The sequence below is a fragment of the Rattus norvegicus genome, chromosome 3, assembly GCF_021556685.1.
Source record: "Rattus norvegicus strain SHRSP/BbbUtx chromosome 3, alternate assembly SHRSP_T2T, whole genome shotgun sequence".
In the NCBI taxonomy this organism is placed as follows: Eukaryota; Metazoa; Chordata; class Mammalia; order Rodentia; family Muridae; genus Rattus; species Rattus norvegicus.
Window position 1 is genome coordinate 133,557,277 of NC_141536.1, and position 15,860 is coordinate 133,573,136.

The 15,860-nt window shown below is 42.5% G+C and overlaps 1 protein-coding gene across 7 annotated transcripts in view; it reads right to left on the reverse strand.

The window, feature by feature from the left end:
• Ralgapa2 (Ral GTPase activating protein catalytic subunit alpha 2) overlaps positions 1-15,860 on the reverse strand; it is a 282,313-nt gene that overhangs the window by 163,383 nt on the left and 103,070 nt on the right. For all 7 annotated transcript variants that reach the window (NM_001421313.1, XM_087651017.1, XM_087651019.1 and 4 more), the window contains 5 exon segments: positions 2,861-3,037; positions 4,364-4,454; positions 8,062-8,159; positions 10,080-10,193; positions 10,719-10,853. In NM_001421313.1, the coding sequence (NP_001408242.1) occupies positions 2,861-3,037; positions 4,364-4,454; positions 8,062-8,159; positions 10,080-10,193; positions 10,719-10,853 (615 nt within the window).

A 15,860-nucleotide genomic window follows, 5' to 3' on the forward strand; every position in this document is an offset into this window, starting at 1 on the left:
AATCCTCTATTTCTTCACTAAACTTGATTCCCTATGTGACTCCTATGTTCAGAGACAATTTCTCCTAATTACCACCATTTTGTTTACATGTATTAATAGAGCTGATTAAACATAGCCCAGGTATAGGTTAGAGAAATGCATAATAAACTTAGCCTTGTTTCCAGTAACGTGAAATGGTTTAAACGGCAAGCAAACATGCTAGCAGCCTATAGGCTGCCCCCCCAACCCCCATCACCAAACCCCGCCCTCTTCATTCTAAGCCGCTGATACTAGGCAGGCTTATTCAGTGAGAAACAGCCACACCTTCTGTTGTTTTCTATAGTGCTGCTGATCAATCCCAGGGTCCCACACATGCTAGGCAAGTGCCCCCACTGAGCCACACACCCGAGCCCATCAGATGGCTTGCTCTCGCTGTGTCCCCTAAACATCAGGTTAACAAGAGCTTCATTGTTGTTGTTTTATGAAGAAACTGCTCTCTTGAGAACAGAAAGTTAAGTTCAGAGCTGTGAGAATCCTTAGGCCTTATCATATTACAGTTTGTGCTTTCCACGGCTGACAGGGTGAACTCTTGAACTATGTGTACTGAATCTCCAATTAGTATTTCAAAGAAGAACAAAGTATTTGGAGGAGTCAATCACAACATGGTGTACCATACAGAGTTACAAAGCTCACTACGCTAAGCAGTCAGATGCATACTCTGAAATGGGATCAAAACTAATCTTTCCCAAGGACAAACAAAAGAAAGCACTCATCCAATTTTCTTTCCTTTCAATAAAAATAATTGCATCTGGTTCACCTTTAAGAACATTCATATAAGAATCAGCACTGGATCTATCGTACCATCCTGGAGAGATCTCTTATTTACTGGCCCTAAATACATGCATTAAGAACCCTCCAGTAGCTCAAAGGGCTTCACACTAGTATTCTAGCTGTGATACAGTGGGGAGTGTAGAGACAGCTCGGCATTTGGAGGCCGACTCTGCCTCAGGCACTTCCTAGTATTTTTTAATGTATTTGTGTATGTGTTGGGGTGGGGGGCATGATTTCTCTGGGTCTCCCAAAACAGAAATGGAGAGATTTAGCCTGACAGCCATACAGAATTAGAAATCTTAAACCCTATATAAGTTCAGAGTATTGATACCAAGATCATTGCCTATTCTATAAATTATATATAAATACCATTAATGCTGATTGATGACACCTTAATGTTATAATTCCAAGGATTTGCAAAAATATCAGACATTTTGGTTAACTTTGCTTTTATGCCACAATGAAACATAACTTTTCTTGATTAAGAAAAATATTTGGAATAAAATTTAGGCTTTATTTGTACTTTTGTGTGAATTTTAGCATTTGAAAATGGGCTTTTATTTCCTCTGTGCTTCCTGGCTCACGTCCTAACTTCTGGGATTACAAGTGTGCCACCATGCCCAGCGGGAAAATCAGATCATTTACTTACTTAGCTGCTTATTTAGGTCTGTATGGTATGGGTGGTGCATGTGCATGTATTGAACTACACATGCCTATGTGCATGAAGGAGGAAGCCCCAGTTGGGTATCTTCACTGAATTAGAAGCTTGGCTTTTCTGCTAGACTGGCCGGCCACCGAGTGTCCAAGATCTACTTATTTCTACCCACAATGCTGAAGTTAGAGGCTTGCACGGCTGCACTCAGGTTTTGTTCTGTGCTTCAGTAAATAACTTCTTTATTCAGGAAGAGCAAGTCAGGATATACGCATATAAACACCGACATTACAAAGCACACGACAGGGGAAGAGAAGACAAACAGCTACAACCTAACACTGGCCCCCGCCCAGTACTGCCTATGGCTGATCACTTATGTAATAATCCATAGGCAAAGTCTCTGGAAAATACACTGCTTCTCTTTGAGACAGCAGGGGAAACACCAGAAGTTGGGATAGGAGGCTTTATCCTTCTGACAGTTCTTGCTCATTTTAGATATTGTTACGTTAGTAATAAAACATATAGACTTCTTGGTAAAGCATTTAAAAACATACTTAGGATGAGATGGCTGAGGTCTCAAGTCAAATATCTCCAAATACACGTTATCCATTCCCTGACCTCTCCCAGTGCTGTTTCTTGGTTGTTTTCCAGAGGAATACCATTTTCTGTGAGCTTCTGCAGTGCAAGTCTTTTTTATTTTCTTCTTTTTGTAAAATTGGATTTCCTTAGAGTTAAATCCTGTATACCTGTCTTTTTCTATGGGTCCTGAGGATTCAAAACCAGCCCTTAAACTATCACAACAAGCACTCTTACCCACTGGACCATCTCCTCAGTTCCATGAATTATTATTATTATTATAAAAAATAGGGTCAGCACTCCATGTTGCTGGAAGAAGATAACAGGCTTGAACAGGGCTTCTGGAACCTCACCAATGTGGGTTCTTCTAGATCTTAAAGTGGGTAGCAATGGTCCACTGCTGGTCATTTTATTATTAGGACTGATCACCCGCATATATGTCACAGTTTTGCATTGTATGTATAAAGTCTTTTATGATAATTAGAAAAGTAAATAGTAAGATAGCCAATCCCCCTGTTCTACATGTGTGGTACATGCAAGCTAAAACAACAATGTTTTCTGCCTCCAAAGACCTTGGTAATGGGCACCAACACTTCTTCCTATGGTAGACAGTGGCATGGCAGGCTTCCTTCCTCATCTGCCTGATTTCAAAACTCTTTCCATCCAAGACTCTAAGAACCGACAAGCAATTGTGAGCAGGTGATTGGAGCTGCAACTCCAATGTAGTTGAAAGTGGCATCGCATTACACTGTGCTGAGGGGTTGGAGTGAGGATCTCCAGGACCTCCTGTTTGCAGCAATAATCCTTTTCAAACACAATTACCTGTTAAGTTGGAAGCATCAGTAGGACTCAGTTGTAACCAATGGCGGGCATCAGAGTCAGCCACAGCATCTGTGGGAGTGCTCAGTTCCGGGTCCTCCTCACAGGTCTGCCAAGGGCTCACAGGTAGCTCTGCCTCGTTACTGTAGCCCACAGCCATGTCACTACCAGTACTTTCACCTGGCAAACAGAGCAACCACAGTGTGAGACCGCAGCTATATGAAGATAAGGTTCAGAATTCTCTCCATGCAAGTACCGCTTGCCCAGATGATAGGATCTGCTGGGTTTGGGTGCGACTCAGTTGGGCTTCAGTAGTATCCCTGACGGATACTTACTTAACAAAAACAAACCTTCCAAGTACAGGGCAATAAAAGGCTTTAGGAGGTAGTATTCTGGCCATTGTTGTTGCTCAATTATTCCATGTGCCCCAAAGTTGCACCAGGCCCTAGTTCCCATTAAGATGCATCCATACGTGAGGAGATGGTGAAAACAGGAGGAGTATGGTAGTGACTGATTTTATAGCATTGCATGTTCTCTGCTATTTCAAGCCCAGTGTTTAGACTTAAACCAGGCTGCACCGTGCAGGCAGATTCTGGAATGAGGTGTTCTACCACTACAGATCTGGAGCACTGAAAAGTTTCTTCTTTAAACACTAGAAATTTAAATTTGTCACAATGTAATTATGCAGAGATTTTAAGACTTATGTGGTTAATTATTTAATTGGGCACAAGATAAGCCTTACCCTACTGCTTGAAGCCACCTGACCACTTCCTAACAATGCATTCGCCCACCATTCCCTTCCTAACACCCACCCTTCCCTTCCACTGCTGACACCCCCTCAGCTGTGCCGTCTCTCCCGCTGTCCTCTATCCGCTTGCAAAGAACTGAGAGTTGTCTCCATAAGCAGATGAGCCAGCAGTTAGGTCTCTCGGAGCATTCTCTATAGTGCTACAGGCATTAGAGGGGGAAGGCGGTGCATGAGAAGAACTGCATTACACGCCAGTAAGGGTCAGCAGGCTGTGCAGGGACTACCACTCCTGACAAGAAGGAGACCTGGCCTTAGGACAGGAGAACCCAGCACAGGGCCCAGACTTCGTATGATTTGCATATGATAACATCCCAGGATTCCAGTGAGATTTCATTTTCACACACTTGCCCATTGGCTTCCATAGTAGCATTGAAGGGCTTTGTGTTCCTTCCCTGTGGGGGCTTTATGGGGAAGGTAGCTTTTTCTTATGCATTTGTCTGCTCCCCTAAGTCCCCCTTGTTGTTCTCACCTGGATAAAGGCCCAGGGATAGAGAGACAGGCCTCTCAGGTACAGGCAACTAATGGAAACTGTTTCACCAACTGGATTAACTACATAATTTCTAAATTCCCAATCAAAAATATTCTCCACAACCACCTCTTCTCTACTGACAAGATAACCACTTCCCTTAGAAAAGAGAGGAAACTGAAACAGGCCTGCTCTGCAGCAGGCATGCGCAGAGCCCGTTTCCTGGACTTACTCTTCTGTCTCTCCCTGCATCGTCCGTGTGTCTGCTGTGACTCCTCCTTCAGATCCAGCTCAGCAGGGCTGCTGCTCCTTCGAACCAAGATCTTCAGACGAAAAGAAATGCTGCTTTCATTACCAGAAAGCTGAAACTTTTACCAGACTGTTATTTTTAAATAAAAGAAGCAATAATAGTAACAAAACGCTGAAGACTATTTTCCTTTTGAAGGGTATGTTCACAGGCCAGTATAATTAAGTTACATGTTTCTCAAGATCTGAAACTCCAATTCATATTCCCTACTTGGTCAACTAACACAGCTGAGTGGATATTCTAAGAAGGGATGTCAAATCCTGCACAAGTGGTTTATTTTGAAGTTCTGTTTGCTTCTTTAATCAAATGCACACACAGTCACACAATTCTCCAGGAGGCCTGAACTCCCATGAATGTTTGGGCAGGAAAAGCACACACTCCACCCAGACTTCAAAGGGCTGCTCAGAACCTTCCTAGTGCTGCACTACAGAACTTTCTGACCACTAGTAAACACTGGACCTTATTTCAAACACAAAGGATTAAAAAATCAAGAGGCAACCTGTATTCTTTAGCAATTTACAGTTCGCTTAGAGGGACAAAACATACACAAATTACACAGAATAAATAATATAATGTACATAAGCAAAATATAGACATAAACTGTGTGTAAAGTATGTAAAATAGTGTTACCTTAACTGGCTGACAGGACAGGAGAATGGTTCAAGAAGGCTACAGATATGAAGTGGCAGAAGGAAGGCAGGAGGGAACTCAGGGCAGGTAGCATGGACCCGTAATCAGCAAGTTCTACGTGCAGGAAAGGGAGCTGCTCAGGGCAATCCAAGAACCTACTAAGAGTAAAGCCAGTGCTATCATTGCTAGTGGCAAAATGACTGAGGGTCAGGACCAAAGTGGCACTTCCTGATTGCTTGAAGATGAAAATACAAATGCTTTCCTGCACAGACCTCATTAATCTAGACATTAGGGTTTTTCACAGATTTAGGTCAGCCCAAGAGGTAACATAACAAAGATTACCAAACACTCAGGAAACAAACCACCAGGCATAAGAGTACCATAAAAAAAAAAAAAAGCAAACAAACAAACGAGATAGATTTAGATCCCCAGATAATTTCAGCAAATCAGATAGAGAATCTAGAATTAGGCTTTGTGAGCATGTTAGATGCATAAAAGATGAGAAAATAAAAATGACCAAGTGACAAGAGATCATTAGAAGTTACAAGATACACTTACTACATTTGAACTCTGAAGCAAAACCCACAGTAGTGAGGAGGCAGAAGCACCAAAACAAATCACTACATCAGGGGAAGTATGAGAGGCCAAACCCGTCCAAGTGCAAAACTAGATCGGAAGGAAACTGCTTGCACTCTGGAGCTCATAGGCCATACCTCCAAGGCTAGCTCCTAAGGTCAGATTTATTGAACTGCTGAAAGACAGGGGGCACTTTTATTGGTGAAACAATAACCCAGACTACATCCATAGAACCAAGGAGAACGGATAATATAAATAAATGAAAGCTTTAGGAGACCTGGAGGGCAGGGTAAGAAAGTCTAGTTTGTTTCTACCTAGAATTCTGGAACAAAAGAGAATATTGAATAAAATGATGGCAGTATTTGAAGACATCATTACAAGAGTTCTCTAAAACAGCAGGAAAAGCATCCATGCACACACAGACATAGCATAGAATAGAACAGACAAACGCATACACTGTACCTGAATGCTGGATGCTCTGCAGTGAAACATGAGGACTGGACAAAGACCAACAAGAAACAACCTGACAAGATGGAAAGACGGCATCTCAACAGCACCGAGGAGAGGCAAAAAGTAAGTCCAAAAACTAACTTCCATTAGAAGAGGTGAGGAGAGAAGGAGAAGGAATCAGGACTATGGATGTTAAGATGCTGTGGTCCTGTTCAGAGACGAAACACCCGAGAGTAAAGTGAAGGCTGATATATCAGGGAACAGCACAGATGTCAGAGATGCTGTCTTTCAGATCAATACAGAAAAATTAGATTCAACAAATGAAACCAAGAACAAGCAGCTGGGGAGAAGAGCTAGGTCACCCCTCCCTCCACAGACAAGAGACACTTCCCGGTGAATAAAAGACTTGAGAGTGTGGAGCAAGAGTAAAGCGTTTTCTAGAAAAAAAATTAAGGAATATTTTATCCTTTTGGAGTGGAAATGTTTTAATGCCATAAAATTCTACCATAATAGAGAAAATAAAAAAGAGTAGGATTTGTGTTTACCAAAGAAAGACACCAGAGTAAAAAGCAGCCACACATAGGGAAGGTGTCTGTTATAAACATCGTCAAAATAAAACCTCAATCAATATTCAGACTATGCAAAGAATTAATACAAGTAAAAGGTGGGGGGGGGGTAACAACAAAAGGCATTGGCTGGCATTTCACAGATAAAAACTCACAGCCAATCAACATGGAAATTTAAACTTTATTAGTAATCCAAGAAATTCAAATATGATACCCCATCTAGTTCACTTGCAAACTGTTCAAAAGCGTGACAACAGAAGCGCCTGAGAGAAGATCTGAGCGGAGATAGAAGGGTATGAGCACGTGGGGAAGAAGCATCGTTTTGTCGAGAAGAACAATGTTTTACTGTAATTTGATTCTACTACTAGAGAGTCCCACAGAGAAACATTTGAACGTGGAAGTGCTGAGAAATGTCTAAGAGAGGCACACAGCTGCATCTTTCAGAAAACCAGGACACTGGAAAGAATCTAAACGCCATCAACGGAAGAATAGGGGAAAGTGATAGATTCATAGTGAACTACAGCAGAGGAAGTTCAAATGCGTTAACTGCTACATAACAACATGTGGATACTCTACAAACATGTAGCTGAGTGAACAAAACAGCACCTACAGAATTCTTAAAAATGTCAGAAACTAAGTAACAAAAGGCTTGAAACCATATACATGCAAACGAGAGAGGAAAACAAAGCCAACACCGTGGCGCACGCCTTTAATCCCCGCACTTTGGAGGCAGAGGCAGGCCGATCTCTGTGATCCAGCCTGGTCTACAGACAAACCCTGTCTTGAAAAATCAAAAACAAAACAAAACAAAACACTGAAACCTAAACAAACAAGAATAACAAAACTGGTTGCCAAAGCAACATCTATCAATCAAGCTGGCATGAGTGTTTCTTAAACACATAAACACAAGAGCTCAACTCTGCTATCTTCCAAACAAGCGGGCCCTTTATATTTTACATTTGTCAAATATCTGTTTTCTACACATACACACTAGGTTTTAAAACACAAATAGAGGTTATCTTAAAGAATGAGTTATAGGCTGTTTCTTTTTATGTTTTATATTTTGTTTTTTAAAATAATACCTTCTTTACAATATCAAACAAAACCCCACCAGATACACTTTAGGAATGCTTTATCAGTTCAGCATTCCATCTAAAATACAGAAGTGGAACTCTGAAATGAAGGATTTAGAGTATATCCTCTCAAAAGTGAACTGTACAACATGAGATGTGGCAGTAAATTCTACTTCATACTGCACCCCGTCCATCTTTGTAGAATGACTGTATTTACATACAAAGCAAACACAGCCTTAAGGGACTTCAAGATAATTTGGACCTGTAATCAATCTAATTGGGAAAAACTTTAACTATCATCAGAGGGATTTTCTCTTAGAAATCTTACTGTTACTCCTTCGTGTTCATGCGTCACGTGACCTTTACTCTCTTGAACAGACTTGGGTTCTGAAGAGCTCAAATTCTGTGAATTTTCTACCTTTTGACCTAGAGAGAGGGGTAAGAATAACAAAATGAATGTTTCAGAAGGTAAAATAGGAGACAGGCAGGCAGGCAGGCAGGCAGGCAGGCAGGCAGGCAGAGGCAGAAACAGGTAGATAAACCATTGTATCCAGATGTCATAGCATACATAAAGGTGCTGAATTATGGGTCTGCACTGGCAGCATCCGGGGTCCAGTCTAGCCAGAGTCCGGGCCTACAGCCCATAGTTAGCTCCAGTTGGAGCAGATGGAAAGCAGTTCACTCTGGTCACAGTTCCACTTTGCATGCTCCGTGGACAGGAGCACGCAGCACTCGCTCTGGGGAGGCGAGCTTGAAGGCAGCATTGGACCAAAGGGCTGCCTAGGCTGGCCCATGAAGCACAGGAAGGGAACAGCAGGCCAGCTCTGTGTTGTCTGAATGCAAAGACTAGCATACGAGAGCGAAATGGTGCCACTGATTTCAAAAGGAAAACCACCACAGAGCCTGTAAAGGTTTAAGGAAAGATCATAAGAGCATCTGATGAAGAATATGGAGCCAATAAATTTGAAAGAAATCAACAAATAAAACCAGCTCCTAGAAAAAAATCAAATTAAGAAAATCAAAGTAGTCATATAGTCCTTTAATTTAAATTTTTACACAGCAAATATTGCATGTTTATCTTATATAACATGCTGTTTTTGAAATCTGCATAGATAAATCATTGTAACCCACATATGTACTACCTCATTCATGTGGTCAGAGAACTTAAAAACCTCCTCTTGGCTAGGCAGAGTGGTGCATGCCAATAATCCAGCACCCGGGGACTGGGGAGTCGGTGGCAAGCTCCAGGTTAGCCTGGGCTAATGGAATCCCTTAGACAAGCAAGCAGCGCTGGCTGAGCTCTTCAGGAAGGAAGCACACCGTATCGTACACTAGATCACTGAACTTTTTCTTCTCTCAGGTGAACTTTGTTAAAACTTGAACGGATTAAAATTTTTTCTTAGAGGAAAGCCCCAAGCAACTGGTGCGTTCTCCCAAATATTTAAGGTAATTTTTTTCTTTGTTTCTCCTGACAGTCAAAATTAAACTCAGGGCTTCCTGTATACTGGGCAAGTATTTTACCACAACATATATACTCATATCCCTAATGATCCACATAAATCCCTTTCAAGAACAGAGAGTTTTCGGATCATATATTTCCTCATCTTTATTTTTGCCACAATGTCTTATTTCAAGGGAGTTTCTAAGGAAAAGCTTTCCCCTCACCTGCTAGCTCTGCTCAGAAGACAGGAGAACCTGTTGTCAAACAAGACAGGTCGTTTTCTGACTGACTCATAGAACTAAAGTGGAATGGCCCACACATTTACTGACACTGTACACACTAAGATTTGTTTCTTCACTGGAAGACACACCAGCACTGTCTGCAGCTTCAGTAAGAACTGACTGTTTCTGGAACTCTCTCTGCCCCTTCTATTCTAGTCACTTCAGACTCCTCTCTAGTTCCCAGTCACCCCAAACTTGAGGAGTATGTAGGGAAATATATTAAATAGCAAGACAGTTTCACTTGCTATTGTCTTCCACACCCTGTTACCACAGAAAGCTATAGAAACCTGATGCATGCTCTGAAGGGGCTCCTTTCCACCTCAGTGGAGTCTGTGAACTGCTAGTAAACTTTCACAGAGCTGGCCAGAGTCCATTCCCATCTAACCCCTCTCGCTCTTCCCATAGCCTGGCCCTCCTGCCTCTCATGCTTTCTTTCTGCCTTCTGCCTTACTAAGTGTCTTTACTCTGGAACTCTCTCTGTCCCTTCTATTCCAGTCACTTCAGACTCCTCTCTAGTTCCCAGTCACCCCAAACTTGAGGAGTATGTTAGGGAAATATATTAAATAGCAAGACAGTTTCACTTCCAGCAGTCACATTCTTACAGTCAAATCAAAAAGTAAATACCTGGGCTGGGGAGATGGCTCAGTGGTAAAGGACCTGTTGTGCAGGCATGAGGACCTGAGTTTAGATCCCCAGAAGCCATGTAAAAAGCTGGATGAGGCAGCATGGGACTGTAACCTGAGGCAGAACAGAGACAAGAGCCTCTTTAGAGCTCACTGGTAAACTTTCAAACATCAGAAAAACGTTTTGCCTCTAAATAAATAAATAGGTTGGAAGTCATCAAGGAGAGATAACTCAAGTCAACCTTTGGCCTCTAGACATGCACATATTCACACTAGCAACATATATATAACATGCAACTGTTTTCTCTCTCTCTCTCTCTCTCTCTCTCTCTCTCTCTCTCTCTCTCTTCCTCTCCCCCCCTCTCTCCCCCTCTCCATTTAGAATAAATGTCGTAAGCAATACTACCTGTAGCCTACCCCATCCCAAGACCAAACCCATGGCTTTGTACTAATAACTGAGGACTCAGCCAGCCATAGGGAAAGTAATCTCTGTCCTCGGGAGGCAGAGGTAGGAGGGACCTGCAAGCTTGAGGTCAGTCCAGTCAACAAACTGAGTCCCCAGCCAGTCACAGAAAAAGAGCGAGACCCTGTCCTCAAAATTGATCAACCAGTCAAACAAACGACTGAAGCTTCCACATACCTTGAGAAGAATCTGAGTACAAGCGCTCAGTGATGTCAGAGGTGCTGCTGCTCCGGGGGACTGGCTGCTGTCCTACCACAAGATAGTCACAGTCGGCTGCAGCCGTGCTCTCTGCCTGTTGGAACTCCTCCACTTCTGAAAGCATTAACATAAAACACACACGACTGTGGGTGGAGATTACACAAAACATTTCACACTTAACTGATTTAAAACACTAAGTTTCAGATTTTTTTTTTTTTTTTAGAAACCAGACTGTAAGGTAATCTGCATGCACATCATCAAACTTTCTGTACTTATCAGTAACATTCCACTCCACGAATAAGTTTTTCTTAGGTCTAGTTAACCTTTTGTTTTCCAGGTGAAGGAAGGGAAAAAGAGGGGAAAAAATACCCACAAAAAATGGTTGCTAACTCTGAGTCATTTGAAATCTCCTGGCAGGAAGGAAAGACTCATCCATGTAGGCGATGCAAAGATAGATAACTAATACTTGAGGAGCTCACAGGTGGAACCCCTCCCCCTCGCCCCACAACATTCAACTAAGATGAAAGGAAACAGGAATCCCAACTGTACTAGTCCTTCTAATAGATGATGCACAACCGCGCAAAGGAAACTGCTATTGAATACTCATATTACCATGTACAAAGCTCAACTAGTCACTAAGCACAAAAATGATCTACATGGTAGTAAGTGGAAAGCCACAGATGAGCATTCAACATTAGATAAGCTTGCTAATAGTCTACATCCTCCATTCCCTTGGTGAATGGGTCTCCTCCTAGCCATTTCTACAGTACACAATTCATTTGACTCTTTTAAGACCAGTCACGACACCCGTCCCTCTCCCTCTACACTCAGCCCCAGGACTGCATCAGCGTCTGCCCAGTTCTTCTGAGTCGTCTGCTAACTAGTCACTGGCTCCTTCTGATAGCTATTCTCTACAGGGCTGCCACCTGCCATCAATCAACTCTGTGCTCACGTGCACTGTCTCCCTCCTACTCGCAGACTGACCGCTGCTCGTACTGCGCGAGTCCCTCTCTGTAGTCTCAGCAACACTGATCCTCTTGGCACGTGCTGTTCTTTTTCTCCTGCTCTTCATTCCCCTCTGCTAATCTCAGCCCTGTCCCCTGCCTGTCATCCCCATGCTGCGTGTATATATCTGCTCTGCGTCCTGCACGCAAAGTTCCTCGCTACTCTTCAAACTCACTGATGAGGTCATAAAACTTCATACCCCAAACCTGTGTCACCATGTTTTCCAAAACTGAAAAAAAAAATCAGTTAAAGCTTTACTACTTTTTAAAAAGAGAGCTCCCAAACTCTGCCGGTATTATCTACACTATGTCACCTAGTTGCTCAGCTGAAATGGAGATGCACTGCCGATGAGAGATGCTCACCCCATGCAAAGTCCCCTAGCCTGGATATAAGCCACAGTAAAGGCTCACTCCGGCTGAGGAGATGTGTGGACACAGGATGATTCTGGGTTTGAAACATGGGATTCCACAAATGATTGTTGCTCTGCTCTTTTCTACCAAAATGAAAACTCCATTTTCTACTACACTAGTACATTACAAGGCCTCAAGACCATGAGCTTTGTGTGAGTCTTCATTATGAATCCAACTAGGCCATAGTTTAAAGATGGGTGGTGATGGGAACCAGAGCACAGAAGAAAGGGGGGCCAAGATAGCATGCAGGGACATTCTCATCTTCCCCAGGTCATCTTTGCCTTCTCTTGAGCATTTTTCTGTAGAAGTCACACAAGGCATATGCACACATTTTAATCTACCTATACATTCCAAAGCAAAGACTAGGCTCTTTTTTACAGGTCTGCTCGAATATTTAGCACCAGGTCCTAAACACTATGGGCCCAGGCCTTCCAGTTATCCTCTTACTCTTATTTCACAAGATGGTGAAATGACAATACTGTGTTTGCCACTCCTGTATCAGTAGAGGGAGCCCAAGAGCTTCTAAACGTCCTGAAAAATAATTGGCCAAAAATAATTGTGGACAGAGGGAAGAGTGGGTTTTTCTCTCTGAAGCCTGGTGCCAAACACTGGTGCATGCCAGTTTCTGAGTTCTGAGCAGAAGTAAATAAGAACTGAGCCAACTCTGGCAGCATCTTTGTAAAGATAAAGAACATCGCCATCTGGTGGGATGCAACACAGCCACAGCACCATGGCTTCCAGATTAGAGTGTCCCCACTGGTCCTCAGCACAGCAGAAGGAGGACACAGAGCCTGCCACCACCAGCTGTCTGCCTTCCCAACAGGCAGGCCTAATACATCTTTTAAGGCTTTGTTTTTGCAAAACTGTTAAGAGGGACTTCTCAGATGGAGAAAATCCAAGCCTGTAGGAAGAACTGGAAATGGCAGGAATGGAAGAATGGGTGAGAGGAGTGGAAGGAAGGGAGCAGCTACATTCCTTGTTGTGTGTGTTACATTGTATTCAATAAGCGCTCTAAACAATGGACAAGAGAATGACTCTTTAACACCTTTTCCTTCCTAACGGCTCTCGGGCTCCCTCTGCTGGCACCTTGTTGTTAAAGAAAGACCACGTTGGGCTAAGGTTGTTAAAGAAAGACCACGTTGGGCTAAGGCTCCTCCCATTCTACTGTGTCCTATTGAGTTGCTTTTTTGTAACTAATGAAAAATGGCTTTACTACTGATGTAAAATGTAAAGACGTGGGGTTGCCTATGAAACAGAAAAGGGACATCTGAGTTATATAACAATTGTGCAATAAATTTAGATTTGATGCATCCTGTTTTGGATGTCACACAATTTCTGTTTAAATCACTTTGAAGAGCTGAATTCTGCCTCAGATTCTAAGTCCATTTATACTCTGTGAAGTCCAATAACACCCGATCAAAAGCACTAACTCTCCTGTCTCTTGAGGATGTAGTTACTCAACACCATTCCAAACCCACTGATTTCTAAAGCTCCATTGAAGCCATCAGCAAAATGATCAGAAGGATTCGTTTCCTTTACCCCCACTGAGAAGAGTCAGAATGGCTGAACTAAATGTGTATGTTCTTCAGCTAACTTCTATTCTCTCCAGATGTCTGTCTACTTCTCATTCACTCTTTAATTACAGACTTCCTTATTTCATCTCATTAAACAAGCAGAAATTCTATGTCCCACTTATCCCTCATACAAGGCTGCACAAGCACAATAAGAATGTAAGATCCTAGTTTTAAAATTACCATTCATGATGCCAAGTGGCCTTAAAAGCTCAGGGGATGCTTTCCAGTTAGCACCCTTGATGTCCACAAGATCATGTTTACTGAGAGTCAGTCAGTCCAGGTTCTAACAAGAGGCATTTCCATGGAGCTTATGGAAAGACAGAGAAGCAGGTAACAAGGCTTCTCCTTAGCTCCCATAAATTAGGATAAAGGGAGACAGTCAGTCTACCAGATATAACCATTATAATATTCCCAAAAGAAAAAAGAAAAATCTCCCCTTGCATAGCATGCCAGTGCTACAGACAGATAAAGGTCCCAACAGAGAAAACAGTGACACTGAAAGACAACAGGGAGGGACTGTTTTCATGAAAGAGAGGGGGACTCCCCAGCTGTCACACCTACTTTCCAGGTCATGCTTTCTTGATACTCATATTCATGGAAGCGGGTGGTTTTGACTCTCCCCAAATTCAAAGGCCACTTGCTTCCCACGCCTCCAGATCTACCACCATTGCTTCTATTATAACAATTTTGGTGCTGACTCACACAGATGAGAAACCAACACCAGGACTGCTGCTGCCATAATAAAAACAAAGCCAGCAACCACTGACAGAAAACCTAAAAGAAAAGCAAAAAAACCCCAAAAACCTCAACTTGTAGCCAAAAAGGAAAACTGAAAGAACCTGCTTATCATATGCTGCACGTTCCCAACCAGAAGAATGGATACTGGTAAACACTTCTCTCAGCCTAGCCTACTGACAGGACAGTCACAAAGGACAATGGCATCAGACTAACTAATAAAGGGCACCTGGAGTCAGACCGAGAAGGCACTCATTACTGTAGCTGTCACATCAACCAGCAGCAGAAGTTTGTCCTTCCAGTCACCCTGCTATAAAGGCAGTGAAGGCAGCAAAGACAGGGAAGAGCAGGCCTGCCCCGGTCTGCTCCACTTTACCCGGCTATTTGCCCTTCTTGCACGAGAAAATGTTGAGGTTTGGCCATCTTCTGGTGAGGCTGGTTTCAGTGATAGTATGGAGTAGGTTCTCTGGCTTCTACCCACTAGATGCCAATAGCATCGTCTTAACAACCAAAAATGTCTCCAGATATTGACAAATCATCCTTAGTCGAGAGTCAGTGCAGAAAGTTACTCAACTTCTGAGGGTGCCATGTAATCACATATAAGGACTAAGATCTTAGTAAATCAAAATAAAACTCTGAATAAGAAAAAAAACTTTTGGGGGCTGGAGAGATGGCTCAGTGGTTAAGAGCACTGACTGCTCTTCCAGAGATCCTGAGTTCAATTCCCAGCAACCACATGGTGGCTCGCAACCATTTGTAATGAGATCTGATGCCCTCTTCTGGTGTGTCTGAAGACAGCTACAGTGTATATAATAAATAAATAAATCTTTTTTAAAAAGGAAAAAACTTTTACGAATGAAGACATTAATAGGAAGGATTTTTTTCTGGGAACACATTCCAGAAAAACTACTGAAAAAACTTAAATGTAACAGTATGGAAATAAAACAGAGCAAGAAATAAAACTTTTCACATTAAAGATTTCTTGTTGGTGTCAATTAGCCAAATACATAGGAAATTCTTTTCAATGACGCATTAATCACCCCTGAGAAGTAGCATTCCCTGGACAATATAATCCTCAAGCATTTGCTACTCAGAAGAAGGTTACCTGCTCACCCCTCCGTGCCGGCCGGTCTCACTGTTTCCACGTTCAGTGTTACTAAAGAGAGTTCCTAATCAACGTCAGAGTCCCCACCTTCAGTTAAAACTAACTTCTTCCCTCATGGTATTTTACTTGAGCTGTGATTTTGTTTTGCCAAACTGCCATGGCCCCACAGTGTTTGCGCTACAGAACAATTACACTATCTCCAGTACTGAAAACATCTTAATTATATCAGGATTCAGAACATAAAAGAACACGAAAACATTTCCCTCTTAATTTGGATCTAGTTCATTTTAAA